At 51.7% G+C, this 14,148-nt stretch overlaps 1 protein-coding gene across 1 annotated transcript in view; it reads left to right on the top strand.

The window, feature by feature from the left end:
- Window positions 1-9,487: 9,487 nt before the first annotated feature.
- Window positions 9,488-14,148, top strand: part of TRIM28 (tripartite motif containing 28) — a 55,811-nt gene continuing 51,150 nt past the window's right edge. Inside the window, exon 1 of the mRNA XM_065420928.1 lies at window positions 9,488-9,710. Within this exon, the coding sequence (XP_065277000.1) occupies window positions 9,488-9,710 (223 nt within the window). The remainder of the gene's footprint in view (window positions 9,711-14,148) is intronic.

Genomic DNA, 14,148 nt, shown 5'->3' with positions numbered 1-14,148 from the left:
CTGACTCCAGTTTCTCAATGACTCAGTCAAAGCAACGCCTCGCATTTGTATGGGGGCAGGTTGCCTTGCAAACTGGTACTGCACAACAAGGGCTGGGCAGAGTTTGTGATTTCAATTTGGGGTCACTGGATCAAGGGGTTCTCACTACGTAGCCTGCTGTGTTATGAGCAATCCTGAAAATCTAGGGGCCTAGTGGGATTCTCTTGAACGTTGGCATGCCACAAGAGGGGTTGCGGGAGACTTCTCGGGGCTACCGTGAAGTTAGTTGGTCAAGGGCTCCTCAGATCCTGCTACGGAGCTGATTTTAATTTTCAAATTGCTCTAAACCCCAGAGTCTCAGGGAGACTGTCATGAAATCTAGTGGGCCGCCCGAGGTGTGGGGTAGAGATTAGGGGAGGAGAGCACTCACAGAGAGGAATGGAGCAGTTCACACCCCTCCAAGCTCTTTTGTCAGGCTGTATATGGGGTGTTGTCATCCAGTTGAGAACACCACATTTTGCTGAATGGGCCACTTCACAGCTCTGCCTTCCTCCTAAGAAGCAGAGTCCCTTCCCCCTACGCTAATTTCGCCTTCCAGATGTGCTGCTCACAGCCCTTTGGTTACCGCCTCTATTCTAGCAACGTTGCCTCGTGGATAGAGGATCAGCTCAACCTGGGGCACGGAGGAGCGAAGAGGAGGGCACAGATGGTAGCTTAGTGGTGATGAGATATTCCCAGGAACCCTCCTTGCGCCTCCCCCCACTGCCAACTGCTTCCTCCAAAAACAATGGAAATTCTCTGCCCCAAAACTTTGTTAATGCAATTAAGTGCTATCAGCAGGGGCCCTGTGTCCTTCCAGAATGGCGAGTGCACCTTGATTCCTGGGCTTAATATAGGGGTATCTGGGGTCAAGTTTAATGGCCTGTGAGGTGCTGGAGCTCAGACTAGATCATCATCTAGTCCCTTCTGACCTTAAACTCTATGGCCCAGATCCTCAGAGGCTGAAATCAATAGAAATTAGCAGCCTACAATACCACTGAGGGTCTGGGCCTGTGAAACCACGGAGTCCAGGACAGGCAGAGCTACGGTAAAACGCATTGAAGGCTAGGAACTGCACAGCTAAGACGTCTGCCGGCCCTGCCCCACAGCCTGATCTCTGCGCTCTTTGAATGGTATTCCAGCCTGCCCTCGACAGACATCACAGCCCTCTATCCCCCTTCCAGGTGACATGGGAAGCTGTGGGGGGCTGGGGGGGGGGTACAGCACATGGGATGTGACACTGGGTGGTCCCCTGAGAGTCCTTTCCAACCTCAGTAACTGATCACACCCACTCTACACCCTGCTTTATCAGACGTTATATTTACAGTCTGTAGCCAGTTTCCCAGCCCAGCTGGCATCTGGGGAAGGCTGCAGCAGGCCCTGCCTGCAGCTACCCTCCTTCTGGCTCCCTACTCTTCCCCCAACCCCCCAGGACTTCCTTCCTGTTTGCTTACACAATCCTAGCGGCTGGGGATAACCCCCCCCCCCCTGTATCTCCCCTCCGTTAACTGGCCTCCTCTGCCAACTGCCTGACCAATGTGGTCCCAGTGAATAGATACTGGTGGAGAGGGTGCTGAGTTAGCCCGACAGGAGACAATGTCAGACCATGTCCTCACTAAAATGCAGTGGCTTCTAGAATTGGCTTAGGGAACCCCAGCTGGCTATGCCTGGCCTACATTTGACCCACCTCACCATCAAGTTGACCGATGTTCCCACCCTTACCCTAAAGCTTCCCAGTAGTGCACCCTGGTGTGCTGGCACGGCTGCAGATCCCTGCAGCAAGACTAGAGCGCTGACTAGAGAAGTGTTGCCTAGCGAATAGAGGACAGGACTCAGGAGGCTGGAGTTCTCATCCTGGATCTGCTGCTGTGTGCCCTTGGGTGAGTCCGATCCCGTCTGTGTGCCTCAGTTTCTCCAGCTGCGCAATGGCGATCATGAGACTGAGCTGCTTTGTGAAGTGCTTTGAGATCTACAGATGATGAGAGCTAGGAGTTATTATTTGCAGTGTGTTGCTGTAGCCGTGTCAGTCCCAGGGTATGTGAGAGACAAGGCGGGTGAGGTAATATAATTTTATTAGACCAACTTCTGTGGGTGAGAGAGACAAGCTTTCAAGCTTACACAGAACTTGTCTTCAAGTCCGGGAAAGGTTCTCAGAGTGTCAGCTTGTCTCCTTCACCCACAGAAGCCGGTCCAACAAAAGGGATTATTGCATCAGTTTAAATTCACTCTCAGGTTATACCAAAAAACACTTTCCCATGTAGAGCAGGCCTGAATGGAAGCTGAGCCATTAGGAAAATGAGACCCATGGAGTCTGGCTTTCAAGTGCTCAGCACCTTTGAGGCTGGATGCTCCATGAAGTCAACTAGGCATTTTGCTGTTGCTAGCGATTTTTACATGGGAGATGCTCAGATGTTACAGTGATGAGTGGGAGGAGATGATGCTAAGGTAAGGAGGTAAACAGATGTGTGTGGGGGGATGGGGGCATGGATGGAGGTGTGGAGAGGTGGTAGGTAGGTAAGTAGGGATGGGTAAATGGAAGGAATGGTGCGTGTGGACAGGGATATCTGAATGGATGTTTGGTGGATAGATATGTGTGGGAGTGGATGACAGGTAGGTAGATAGATATGCATGGGGATTGAGGGGGTGGATGGAGGGGGTGGAGATAAGAGAGTGGATGAAGCAGGGTGAGGATGGAGGGAGGGAGGGAAGGAAGGAGGGAGGGCGTGGGGACAGGGGGTGGACGAAGGAGGGGATGGGAATTGGGGGATGGATGGACAAGGTGGGAGTGGATATGGGAGGGGGTGGACAGAGACTCTGAGATGGATGGGCTAGATTGCTCCGCACTCAGCATTCTGGGCCACTTGTGCAAATCTGGCCCCTCAGCAGGTGCTGAGCCCTTTGGAACATTCCAGCTGGGCTGTTGCGGGCTGCAGCACAAACATAAAAATGGCCACACTGGGTCAGACCAATGGTCCGTCTAGCTCAGTATCCTGTTTTCTGACAGTGGCCAGTGCCAGGTGCTTCAGAGGGAATGAGCAGAACAGGGCAATTATCCAGTGATCCATCCCCTGTTGTCCAGTCCTGGCTTCTGGCCATCAGAACTTTAGGGACACCCGGAGCACGGGGTTGTACCCTGTCCATCTTGGCTAATAGCTATCGATGGAGCTATCCTCCATTTTGTGAACCCCGTTGCTCTCCGTTATAGTTTTGGTCTTCAAAACATCCCCTGGCAATGAGTTCCACAGGTTGACTGTGCGTTATATGAAGTATTTCCTTTTGTTTGTTTTAAACCTGCTGCCTATTAATTTTATTGGGTGACCCCTGGTTCTTGTGTTATGAGAAGGAGTAAATAACACTTCCTTATTCACTTTCTCCACACCAGTCATAATTTTATAGACCTCCATAATATGCCCTCTTATTCATCTCTTTTCCAAGCTGAAAAGTTCCAGTCTTATTAATCTCTCCTTATAAACATGTTGTTCCAAACCCCTAATCATTTTTGCTGCCCTTCTCTGTACCTTTTCCAATTCTAATATATCTTTTTTGAGATGAGGCAACCAGATCTTCACTCATTATTCACGATGTGAGCATACCATAGATTAATATAGTGGCATTATCCTATTTTCTGTTATATTATCTATCCCTTTCCTAATGGTTCCTAACATTTTGTTAGCTTTTTTGATTGTCACTGCAGATTGAATGGATGTTTTCAGAGAACTATCCACAATGATTCCAAGATCTCCTTCTTGTGTGGTAACAGCTAATTTAGACCCCATCATTTTGTATGTACAGTTGGGATTATGTTTTCCAATGTGCAGTGCTTTGCAATTATCAACATTGAATTTCATCGGCCCTTTTGTTGCCCAGTCACCCAGTTTTGTGAGATCCCTTTGTAACTCTTTGGAGTCTGCTTTGGACTTAGCTGTCTTGACACTAATTTTGTATTATCTGGAAACTTTGCCATCTCACTATTTACCCCTTTCCCCAGATCGTGGATGAATATGTTGAACAGCACTGGTCCCCCCAGTACAGATCCCTGGGGGACTCTGCTATTTACCCCCCTCCCCTGTGAAAAATGACCATTTATTCATACCCTTTGCTTCCTGTCTTTTAACCAGTTACTGATCCATGAAAGGACCTTCCCTCTTATCTCTGACTGTTTATAATGGCAAACATCACTTCTGATTGCTCTCCTCCCTTCCTAAGAGGAGAGTTTACACAGGCTAGAGAAGAGAGGCTGACAGGGAGGGGTGCAGGAGCAGAGGGATGCCAGGCCAGGGACCCTGGGGCCATGACACAGCGGAGAGGAAAGGGGGGTTGGGGTGGAGACAGATGAATGCCTTTGTCTGGGATTGCTCCACTTAATTGCGTTAGCATCCAAATGGGCTGTGCCCTTAGCATTTCTCTCAGCTGGATGGGGCCCATTGTTCCTTATAGGGCTGGGATGATCCAACCCCACCCCAGAAGTCAATGGGAGTCTGGGAATCAATGGGGAATCTCCCATTGACTTTAATGAGTTTTGGATGTTCTGCACCTTGAGTTGGCAAGGCCAAGGGCTAGGAAGCCAGGGGAGTCACATACACCAGGAGTCACATGCTTCAAGCTTGTGCAGGCCAAGCTCCTTGCAGCCCCAGTGGCTTCTTGCATCCTTCCATCCTCCCCCCACCCCCACACCAGCTCTTTCGGTGCCACTCCCCCCGCCCGCATGCGTCTGACGAAGTGGGTATTCACCCACGAAAGCTTATGCTCCAATACATCTGTTAGTCTATAAGGTGCCACAGGACTCTTTGTTGCTTTTTAAAGGCTCCCAGGATTTCAGGGACTCTCTGCATCCCCCCTACCCCTTGCCAGTAGCTCTGTGTGCTCCCCATTCCCACCTTTCCCTCACCACCCCGGGGCTCTATGTGCCGCCTCATTCCTCCCATACCAGGGTCCCCCATTCTCCCCCAATGGCAGGGGCCATGTGTGTCCCCTAGTCCCCACATACCAGCATTCCCCATTGTCCCTACCCCTCAGGGGCTCTGTGTGCCCCCCATTTCCCTTATCTGCAGCAGTCTCCCCCATTCTTCTCCCATGGCAGGGGCTGTGTGTGCCCCCAAGCCCCCATACCAGCATCCCCCATTGTCCCCACCCACCAGGCTCTGTGTGCCCCTCATTTCCCTTATCTGCAGCAGTCTCCCACATTCTCCTCCCATGGCAGGGGTTGCGTTTGCACCCTTATTCTCCCATATCAGCGTCCCCCCATTCTCCCCACCCTCCAATGGCTATGTATGCCCCCCATTTCCCTTGTCTCCCCTACCAGGGTCACCCATTCTTCCCCCATGGCAGTAGCTGTGTGTGCCCGTCATTCCCCCATTACCGGGGTCCCCCATTTCTACCTTCCATGCCAGAACATTAAAAACAAAGCACAAGGCCCCTAATCCTGGAGAAATATGCTTAATTTTACTACTCTCTGTGTGTATGTGAAAGAGAGAGCCTGAATTAAGCATGTGCATAAGAGACCCTCACCCTGGATATTTTTCTGAAAGCTTCAGCACCTGGAGTCCTGGGATTCAGTCAGACTCTCAACTTGAATTTTTTTAGAAAGTAATTTTTTTACCCCTTAGAGTTGCAGAGAAAGGCTTAAAAATGTGACCCAAACTGCCCACTAAGGGCTCAGACCAGGAAGCAAATAAAATGAGCCCCAAACTGATTGTTGTTGTTGGTGGTGGTTTTTTTTAAATCATGAGTTTAAGCCTGTCCCATGACTTCTTTGAGGCCTGACTCCTGATTTTTCAATGTTTGGCATTTGTGGCACTACTAGTGTTAGCAGGTGGGACGCCTTTGTTTGGATTTAACCATCCCCTAAGAGCCTGGATGCTGGCGGTACGTCTACACTGCAATAAAAAGACCTGAGTCCAGGTCAGCTGATTCAGGCTTGCATCTCGGACTGCAGATGTAAAATTGCAATGTAAACGTTCAGAGTGAGGAACCCGTACCCCAGCCCAAGCCCCACTGTCTACAGTTACACAGCAATTTTATAGCCCTGCATGCCGAGTCAGCTGACCTGGGCCAGCTCTGTGTCTTTTATTGCAGTGATGTACCCTGGGAATCAGGGAGTGAAACAGGTTAAACTGACTTATCTTTTTGTGTTGCACAGAAATCAAAGGGCAGAAATGAGGGGTGTGTGTGTGTGTGAGGGGGGAGATCACCAAGATTTTAAAAAGCCCCATTAGCTTTAATAATTGCAGAGGCTGTAGGGAACCCAGGGACAGAGTTTTGTTTTGGAAAATATGATTGCTCCTAGATTTCAAGGCCAGAGGGGACCATTCTGATCATCTAGTCTGACTTCCAGTGTAGCAAATCAGTGGTGCCTGCATCCAGCACATGCTTTCTGGCTGAGCTAGGGCAGATCTGTTAGAAAGAGACACCCGGTCTGGGTTTAAAGACTCCAAGTGATGGAGACCCCATCTCTCAAGGGACATCTCTCACCTCCTCGTGAGACGTTTCTGTGGTTAATGACACTCCCTGTTAGAAACCCAAGCATTATTTCTTGTCTCAGTTTATCTAGCTTTCTCTTCCAGTTGTTGGATCTTGTTAAACTTTTGTGGGTGAGACTGAAGAGCCAGAAATCTCCCGGGTAGACCGTATTGCCAATCCAAAATGTTCAAAAATCATGAGTCAGGCTCATGAGATTGGCTTTAAAATCATGAGATTATGTACAAATAATAAATATTGGTGTTCTTTTAATTTGCCTTCTGCTTTTTGAGTCTTTAGGGTGCACTGGGGTCACATTTTGAAGCTTTCTCCACAACCACGAGTGCTAGAAACTTAATTTTTCTTTAAGAAGGAAGGCTGAAATCATCACGTATCCACTTGACTCTAGGAGCTGGGGCTTTAAGGAAAACAATCATTATCATGTATCAGAGGGGTAGCCGTGTTAGTCTGAATCTGTAAAAAGTAACAGAGGGTCCTGTGGCACCTTTAAGACTAACAGAAGTATTGGGAGCATAAGCTTTCGTGGGTAAGAACCTCACTTCTTCAGATGCAACCAAAGTGAGGTTCTTACCCACGAAAGCTTATGCTCCCAATACTTCTGTTAGTCTTAAAGGTGCCACAGGACCCTCTGTTAATCATTATCATGAGACTCATGACAAAATCATGAGAGTTGGCAACACTGGTAGGTACTTATAGGCCATGATCAAGTCACCCTCACCTGGTACCCTTCCCTAAAGTTAGTTAAATAGATCAAACATCTTTAATCTCTCACAGTGAGACAGGTTTTAAAGACCTAGAATTGTTCTTGTGGCTTTCTTTGAATGATCACTGATGCTCTGTTTCACAGCCACCCTTTCATTATTTGCTACCGACTAGGGCTAGGCAGCAGTTCTGTAGACAAGGACCTAGGAGTTACAGTGGACGAGAAGCTGGATATGAGTCGACAGTGTGCCCTTGTTGCCAAGAAGGCTAATGGCATTTTGGGCTGTATAAGTAGGGGCATTGCCAGCAAATCGAGGGATGTGATAATTCCCCTCTATTCAACATTGGTGAGGCCTCATCTGGAGTACTGTGTCCAGTTTTGGGCCTCACACTACAAGAAGGATATGGAAAAATTGGAAAGAGTCCAGCGGAGGACAACAAAAATGATTAGGGGGCTGGAGCACATGATTTATGAGGAGAGGCTGAGGGAACTGGGATTATTTAGTCTGTGGAAGAGAAGAATGAGGGGGGATTTGATAGCTGCTTTCAACTACCTGAAAAGGGGTTCCAAAGAGGATAGATCTAGACTGTTCTCAGTGGTACCTGATGACAGAACAAGGAGTAATGGTCTCAAGTTGCAGTGGGGGAGGTTTAGGTTGGATATGAGGAAAAACTTTTTCACTAGGAGGGTGGTGAAGCACTGGAATGGGTTACCTAGGGAGGTGGTGGAATCTCCTTCCTTAGAGGTTTTTAAGGTCAGGCTTGACAAAGCCCTGGATGGGATGATTTAGTTGGCGATTGGTCCTGCTTTGAGCCGGGGGTTGGACTAGATGACCTCCTGAGGTCCCTTCTAACCCTGATATTCTATGATTCTATGAAATCAAAGTTCTGTTTTTGGGGAGAGTGTTGAATTCAAGGGGGCCTAGACTTTAGTCTGGGTGAATCTGGAGTGAATCAGGAGTGACTCCAGTGAGCTCAACAGGGCCAGACCCTGCTCTGAGTCAAACCAGAGTGAACCCAGAGTGACTCCACTGAGCTCAGTGGGGTGGGACTCTGTGTTGAGTCAGACTGGAGTGATTCCAGAGTGACTCCACTGACCTCAGTGGGCAGGACCCTGCGCTGGGTCAGTCTGGAGTGATTCCAGAGTGACTCCACTGACCTCAGCAGATTCATTGGAGTGACTCTGGAGTCACTCCGGATTGACTCATTATTTGTCTCCACCTCCCCGTGAGGGAACTGGGTTTCGCTTTCTGTTACAGCCAGCCAGCAAGGGAGACCTCAAGTTTTTTTTGGGGGGGGGATGGAGCCACTCCCCCCTCCGGGAGGCGAGAGGAGCAGGGCAGCGGGAATTTAGGAGAAGGTAATTGGCCTCATCTCCTGCCAGTCATTGAGTAGCTGCTAAGGTAATTCATAAGCTGATTGGTTCTCTCTCCTGTCTGTCCCAGGATTCCTCCCGCCTCCTCTCGAAGCTTGGAAACCTACAGGGCCTACCCTATGTTAATCAACTAAGTTCCCGCCCTCAGGGATGGCTTCGGTGGATGATTGGCCTCCAGATCCGTCAATCACTGACTGTTGCCGTTTGCATGCGGAGGGGCGGAACCTTATTAACGGATCATTCTCAAGCGCCCTTCATGCTCTACCCAGGCGGGCAGGCCTCGCCGAAAGCGGATTCGCTCCCATCTCCTGTCAGTCTCTGCCTATCCCGCCGCCATCGGGCAAACGAGGGAGCGGATTGGCCTGTCTTCCTGTCATTTCCACGCCTCCCCTCTCCGTCCCACCGGCGCTCCGAGTCCCGCGATTGGTGCAACCCCCAGTCGATCGTCCTTTCTCCCGCCCAACGCAGAAACTTAAGGTGACGTCCTCCGCTCGCCTCCCAAAGGCGGGTGGATTGGTCGGTTTGTGCGTCCCTCACCGTCCCAGAACCGCCCACGGGGATTATTTGAGCGCTGATTGGTTCGGCTGCCGCAACCGTTTTTCCCCCCAGTAGGAGGAGCGACGGCGAAGGACGCGCAGGCGGCGGGGGCCTTATCCCTCTCTAACTCTCTCTCTCTCTCGCAGCGTGCGTGTGCGCGCGCAGCTCCCCTTGTCTCCCAGGCTTTGTGCAGCGGGGCCCCGAACGCTCCATCGCCGTTAGCAGCAGCAGCGGCGCGCGCGCGCGGCCCTCCCGGCGAACGTTCCGTCCTCAGCGGCGCGCGCGGCCCTCCCGGCGAACGTTACACCAGCGGCGCGCGGGCCCCGCGTGCAGCTGGAGCCGGGAGAAGCGGGAAGCGGGAAAGGGGGAGCGGCCGCCATGTCGGGCTCGGCGGCCTCGGCCGAGGCGGGCGGCCCCGGCGGGGAGAAGCGGCCCGAGGCGCTGGAGCTGCTGGAGAAGTGCGGCGTGTGCCGCGAGCGGCTGCGGGCCGAGCGGGAGCCCCGCCTGCTGCCCTGCCTCCACTCCGTCTGCCGGGAGTGCCTGCGGGCCGAGCCGGCCCCCGCCGCCGACGGGGAGGCCGCCAACAACAAAGAGGGACAAGGTGAGCGGGGCGAGCGGGGGCGTGTATGGGATGCCTTGGTCACTGGGGGGAGGCCACGGGGGGAGGGGTGCCGGGCCGGCGGGAGCGGGCATGGGGGGGGGGCTGTGCAATGGGGGGAGGGGTGTCGGGCCGGCGGGAGCGGGCATGGGGGGGGGGCTGTGCAATGGGGGGAGGGGTGCCGGGCCGGCGGGAGCGGGCATGGGGGGGCTGTGCAATGGGGGGAGGGGTGTCGGGCCGGCGGGAGCGGGCATGGGGGGGGGGCTGTGCAATGGGGGGAGGGGTGTCGGGCCGGCGGGAGCGGGCATGGGGGGGGCTGTGCAATGGGGGGAGGGGTGTCGGGCCGGCGGGAGCGGGCATGGGGGGGGACTGTGCAATGGGGGGAGGGGTGTCGGGCCGGCGGGAGCGGGCATGGGGGGGGCTGTGCAATGGGGGGAGGGGTGTCGGGCCGGCGGGAGCGGGCATGGGGGGGACTGTGCAATGGGGGGAGGGGTGTCGGGCCGGCGGGAGCGGGCATGGGGGGGGCTGTGCAATGGAGGGGAGGGGTGCCGGGCCGGCGGGAGCGGGCATGGGGGGGCTGTGCAATGGGGGGAGGGGTGCCGGGCCGGCGGGAGCGGGCATGGGGGGGCTGTGCAATGGGGGGAGGGGTGTCGGGCCGGCGGGAGCGGGCATGGGGGGGGCTGTGCAATGGAGGGGAGGGGTGCCGGACCGGCGGGAGCGGGCATGGGGGGACTGTGCAATGGGGGGAGGGGTGTCTGGCCGGCGGGAGCGGGCATGGGGGGGCTGTGCAATGGGGGGAGGGGCAGCGGGAGCGGGCATGGGGGGGGCTGTGCAATGGGGGGGAGGGATGCAGGGCGAGGCAGGAGGCGGACCCGCGGGGGTAGGCGCAGTGGGGAGCAAAACCAGTTTTGTACACGAGGTGGCCAGGCTGGATGTGTAGTTGGGGGGGGGGGGGGCGCTGGCGCTGCTTATCCATAGGGAGGGGGAGGGGCTGTGCATTGGGGTCAAGGCCTAGGCTGTATGGAGCCCATGCAAGAGGAGGTGGGAGTGTGAATGGAGGGGTGGAGTGAGTCCAGGAGACCTGTGTAGTGGGTGGGGGTGTGGCCTTTTCCTCCAGCCTAGGAAGGCCCCTGGAGTGAGCTGGGTGGAGATGGGAGGCCTGCCAGAGGGACCCTGCCTGTGGCAGCCCCACCCAGCCACTCTTTCGTTTCCCTCCCCAGGATAGTGTCTTTCCTCAACCCACTGCTTGAGCAGACCCCCAGAACGCCTGCCCCGCCCCCAGCACCCCCCTCATTCTCGCCCCCAAACTGCTCTCAGTGCCCCCACCCTGACCACAGCCAGCCCCCATAGTGCCTTAGAACAGCACCCCCAGTCAGTCCCCTCAGTGCCAGAGGAGTGCCCCTGAACCTGTTCCCTCAGTGACCCCACACTGACTCCCAGTCCCCCTCAGTGCCCTTGAGCTGTGGCCCCACCCCAAATCACCCCCTCAGTGCCTCCACACTGGCCCTCAGCTCCGCCACCCCTACCCTATGCCTCTTTGAGCTGCTTCTACTGTTGCTTCTGGACCTCCCAAGCCCTGTTCCCCTCTCATGCCCCACTTGTGTCCCTTATCCCAGTGCTTACAGGATTCAGACTAGACACAGTGTGGGGCAAGGACATGGGGGACGGTCAGTGTGAAGTGGCTGGGCCTTACCTGAGGGCCCCTGTGCCCAAATGCTAAGTGCTGGGTGAAAAAAGCAGAGCACCAGAGGGGTTCACACTTGTCTGCTCTTGGGGAGGGAGCCAGGGCTTGCCCTGCCCCTTGTGCTCTGAGAACTTCTTCCAGCAGCACACAGTGACTCAAGTAGATTTCCATGAAGGAGGGAGATGTTTTCCAAAATGCCAAAAAGATTTAGAAGCTCAAATCCCATAGGTTTTCAGGCCTAGTCTACATTGGGAAGGGTTGGCTAGTATAGCTATACAGTAGAACCTCAGTTATGAACACCTGGGGAATGGAGATTGTTCCTAACTCTGAACAAAACGTTCTGGTTCTTTCAAAAGTTTACAACTGAACATTGACTTAATACAGCTTTGAAACTTTACTATGCATTAGAAAGATGCTGACTTTAGCCATCTTACTTTAAATGAAACAAGCACAGAAACAGTTTCCTTACCTTGTCAAATCTTTTTTTTAAAACTTCATTTTTTGGGAAGTTTACATTTAACACAGTACTGTACTGTATTTGATTTTTTTTTTTGGTCTGCTGCCTGATTGTGTACTTCTGGTTCTGAATGAGGTGTGTGGTTGACCGGTGTTTGTAACTCTGAGGTTCTGTTGTACTGGCAAACCCTCCTAATATAGATGTAATTGATACCCATTATAACTATAACTGCACCAGGGGTTTTGCCAGTACAGAAATCATACTCCCTAACCAACATTACTATACTGGTAAAGGTTTCTAGTGTGGATGTGGGACTGGAGATTGCACCCAAAATTTGCTAGCCACTCTGCTGTAGATAGTGGAAAGGAAAAGATTCTTTGAATCTGTTCTCCAAGGAGATTGCCTGTATTTATGAGAAGAGGTGATTTAGGCCTGATGTATGCACATGTTTTGTATCAGAGTAACTTGGGGTGGCGATTATTCTGAAATAAATAACACTGGCACGATTCCCTGGTCTAGATCCAGTTATACAAGTATAATGGTGTCTTATCCTGCCACAGTGAATTCACTTTCATGAATGGGAATAAGCTGTGCTGGTAAAGCATATTCACACTGGGTATAACTGCATCCACATCATGGGGGGATTATATTGCTTTGTAGTGGCATGATGTTGTGGTTACATCTCTGGCCCCTTTTTGGCATCTGAGTGCACCTGTTCCATTAATTCGGACAGAATAAATGGACCCAGTCTGTTAAAGGTATTAAAATGATCATATCACTGTCCCAACAGTAAACATGGTTTGGGGGTTTGTCTACAAAGACCTTGGCACAGCTTATTCCTATGGCAAACACTCCATTAAATTCTTTTTAAGCAGGAGGAGGAAAAACTACTAAAGCATTTGAAATGTAAAGTATTAAGTCTGTACTAACAAAATTCCTTGTTCCTTAAGCTGTAGAGTTTTTATAATGAAAACCCTCTGTTTGACCATCTTTTAGATGGTATTAAAGATGGTAACTGTCCTTGGGGGCAATTGTTTGCTAGGTTGGAGCTGTTGGTAAAGTCTGATCCTGTTTCCTTTAATACAAGATAAACCCATGGGAGAGAAGAACAGCAAAGATTGAAAATGCAGCTTCTCTTTGGGGCTGACTTTTATTTGCAACCTCACTGCTGGAGAAACACAGGCCTGCTCTGCTGTCTAATCAGCCGCTTTGAGAACTGGCAAACTTGTATCAGCATCAGGCTAGTTAGTTAGGACATGGCATTGCTTTTGACTGCTTCTCTGGTCACAGGCCTACAGCACTGTTGCAAAATATGTAGCTTTGGCTAAGCCAGATTTACTAAACAGAAGGCAAAAGGAAAGAGGAAAAAATAAGGTGGGGAAGGAAAAGGACACATGAGTGGGAAGGGGGACAGCAATAACCAAAGTCTTACAACTCAAATGGTGCTTGGGTTGAAATAGTTGGAGGTGGGGATGTCATTTTGGTGTCACTCTCTGGCCTGGTCTGGTGAGGGCATTGAAGGCCCAATGGTATCAGAGTGGGTCCTGGGGCCCAGGAGACAGTGTGGGAGTAGCAGCTATGATGATAAAGTTTGCCCATTCCATTCCATCTCTCTCAGCTAGCTAGCTGACTTCTCCCTCCCCAAAGTCTTTTTTAAGGATCCCAAAATGGAGTGATGAATGTAATATCCTATCTTCTCTCCGTTTTGTCACTAGTTAAGCCTGAGTTCCAACATGCCAATTTTGGTCTGATTTCCAGTCCATACTACTTGTTTATCAAAGGTGATCTTTAACACAGTCCTTGAGTTACAGCAGTAGACATCTCACTTTAGTACCTTTTCCCATCAACATTTGTTGCAAGTTTATAAATTGTTCCAATCCGCTATTTCTACTTTCCACTGTCAGGCTCACACTTAGGGGTAGGTCTGTGAGACCCCGATTATTACAACACCCCCTTTCAGGTTACTTATCTTGGGATGGAATTTTGCAGTGCTCCCCTCCTGGATCGGGCCCTGGGCTGCAGTAACCCTGTGTGTCTACCATTCTTACCCTTAGTAGGATTCAGTTATTTTATTGGTACGATAGGTAGTCCAGGCTCAATTCGTTTATTGATCAGAGATCAGCACAATACAGAAAGGCCAGTACATTACCAACAAGCCTGGAAGACAGTCATATAAGCATTCATGCAGTGTTGTAGTCGTGTTGGTCCCTGGATATTGGAGAGACAAAGTGAGGTATTAGCTTTTCTCTGTCACCAACAGAAGCTGGTCCAATAAAAGATCTAGTTTATACTCGTGTGAC

Source organism: Emys orbicularis, chromosome 21 (genome assembly GCF_028017835.1).
Source record: "Emys orbicularis isolate rEmyOrb1 chromosome 21, rEmyOrb1.hap1, whole genome shotgun sequence".
NCBI classification, from domain to species: domain Eukaryota; kingdom Metazoa; phylum Chordata; order Testudines; family Emydidae; genus Emys; species Emys orbicularis.
The sequence above is the reverse complement of the archived record's forward strand: the minus strand, read 5'-3'. Positions and strand labels throughout refer to the sequence as shown.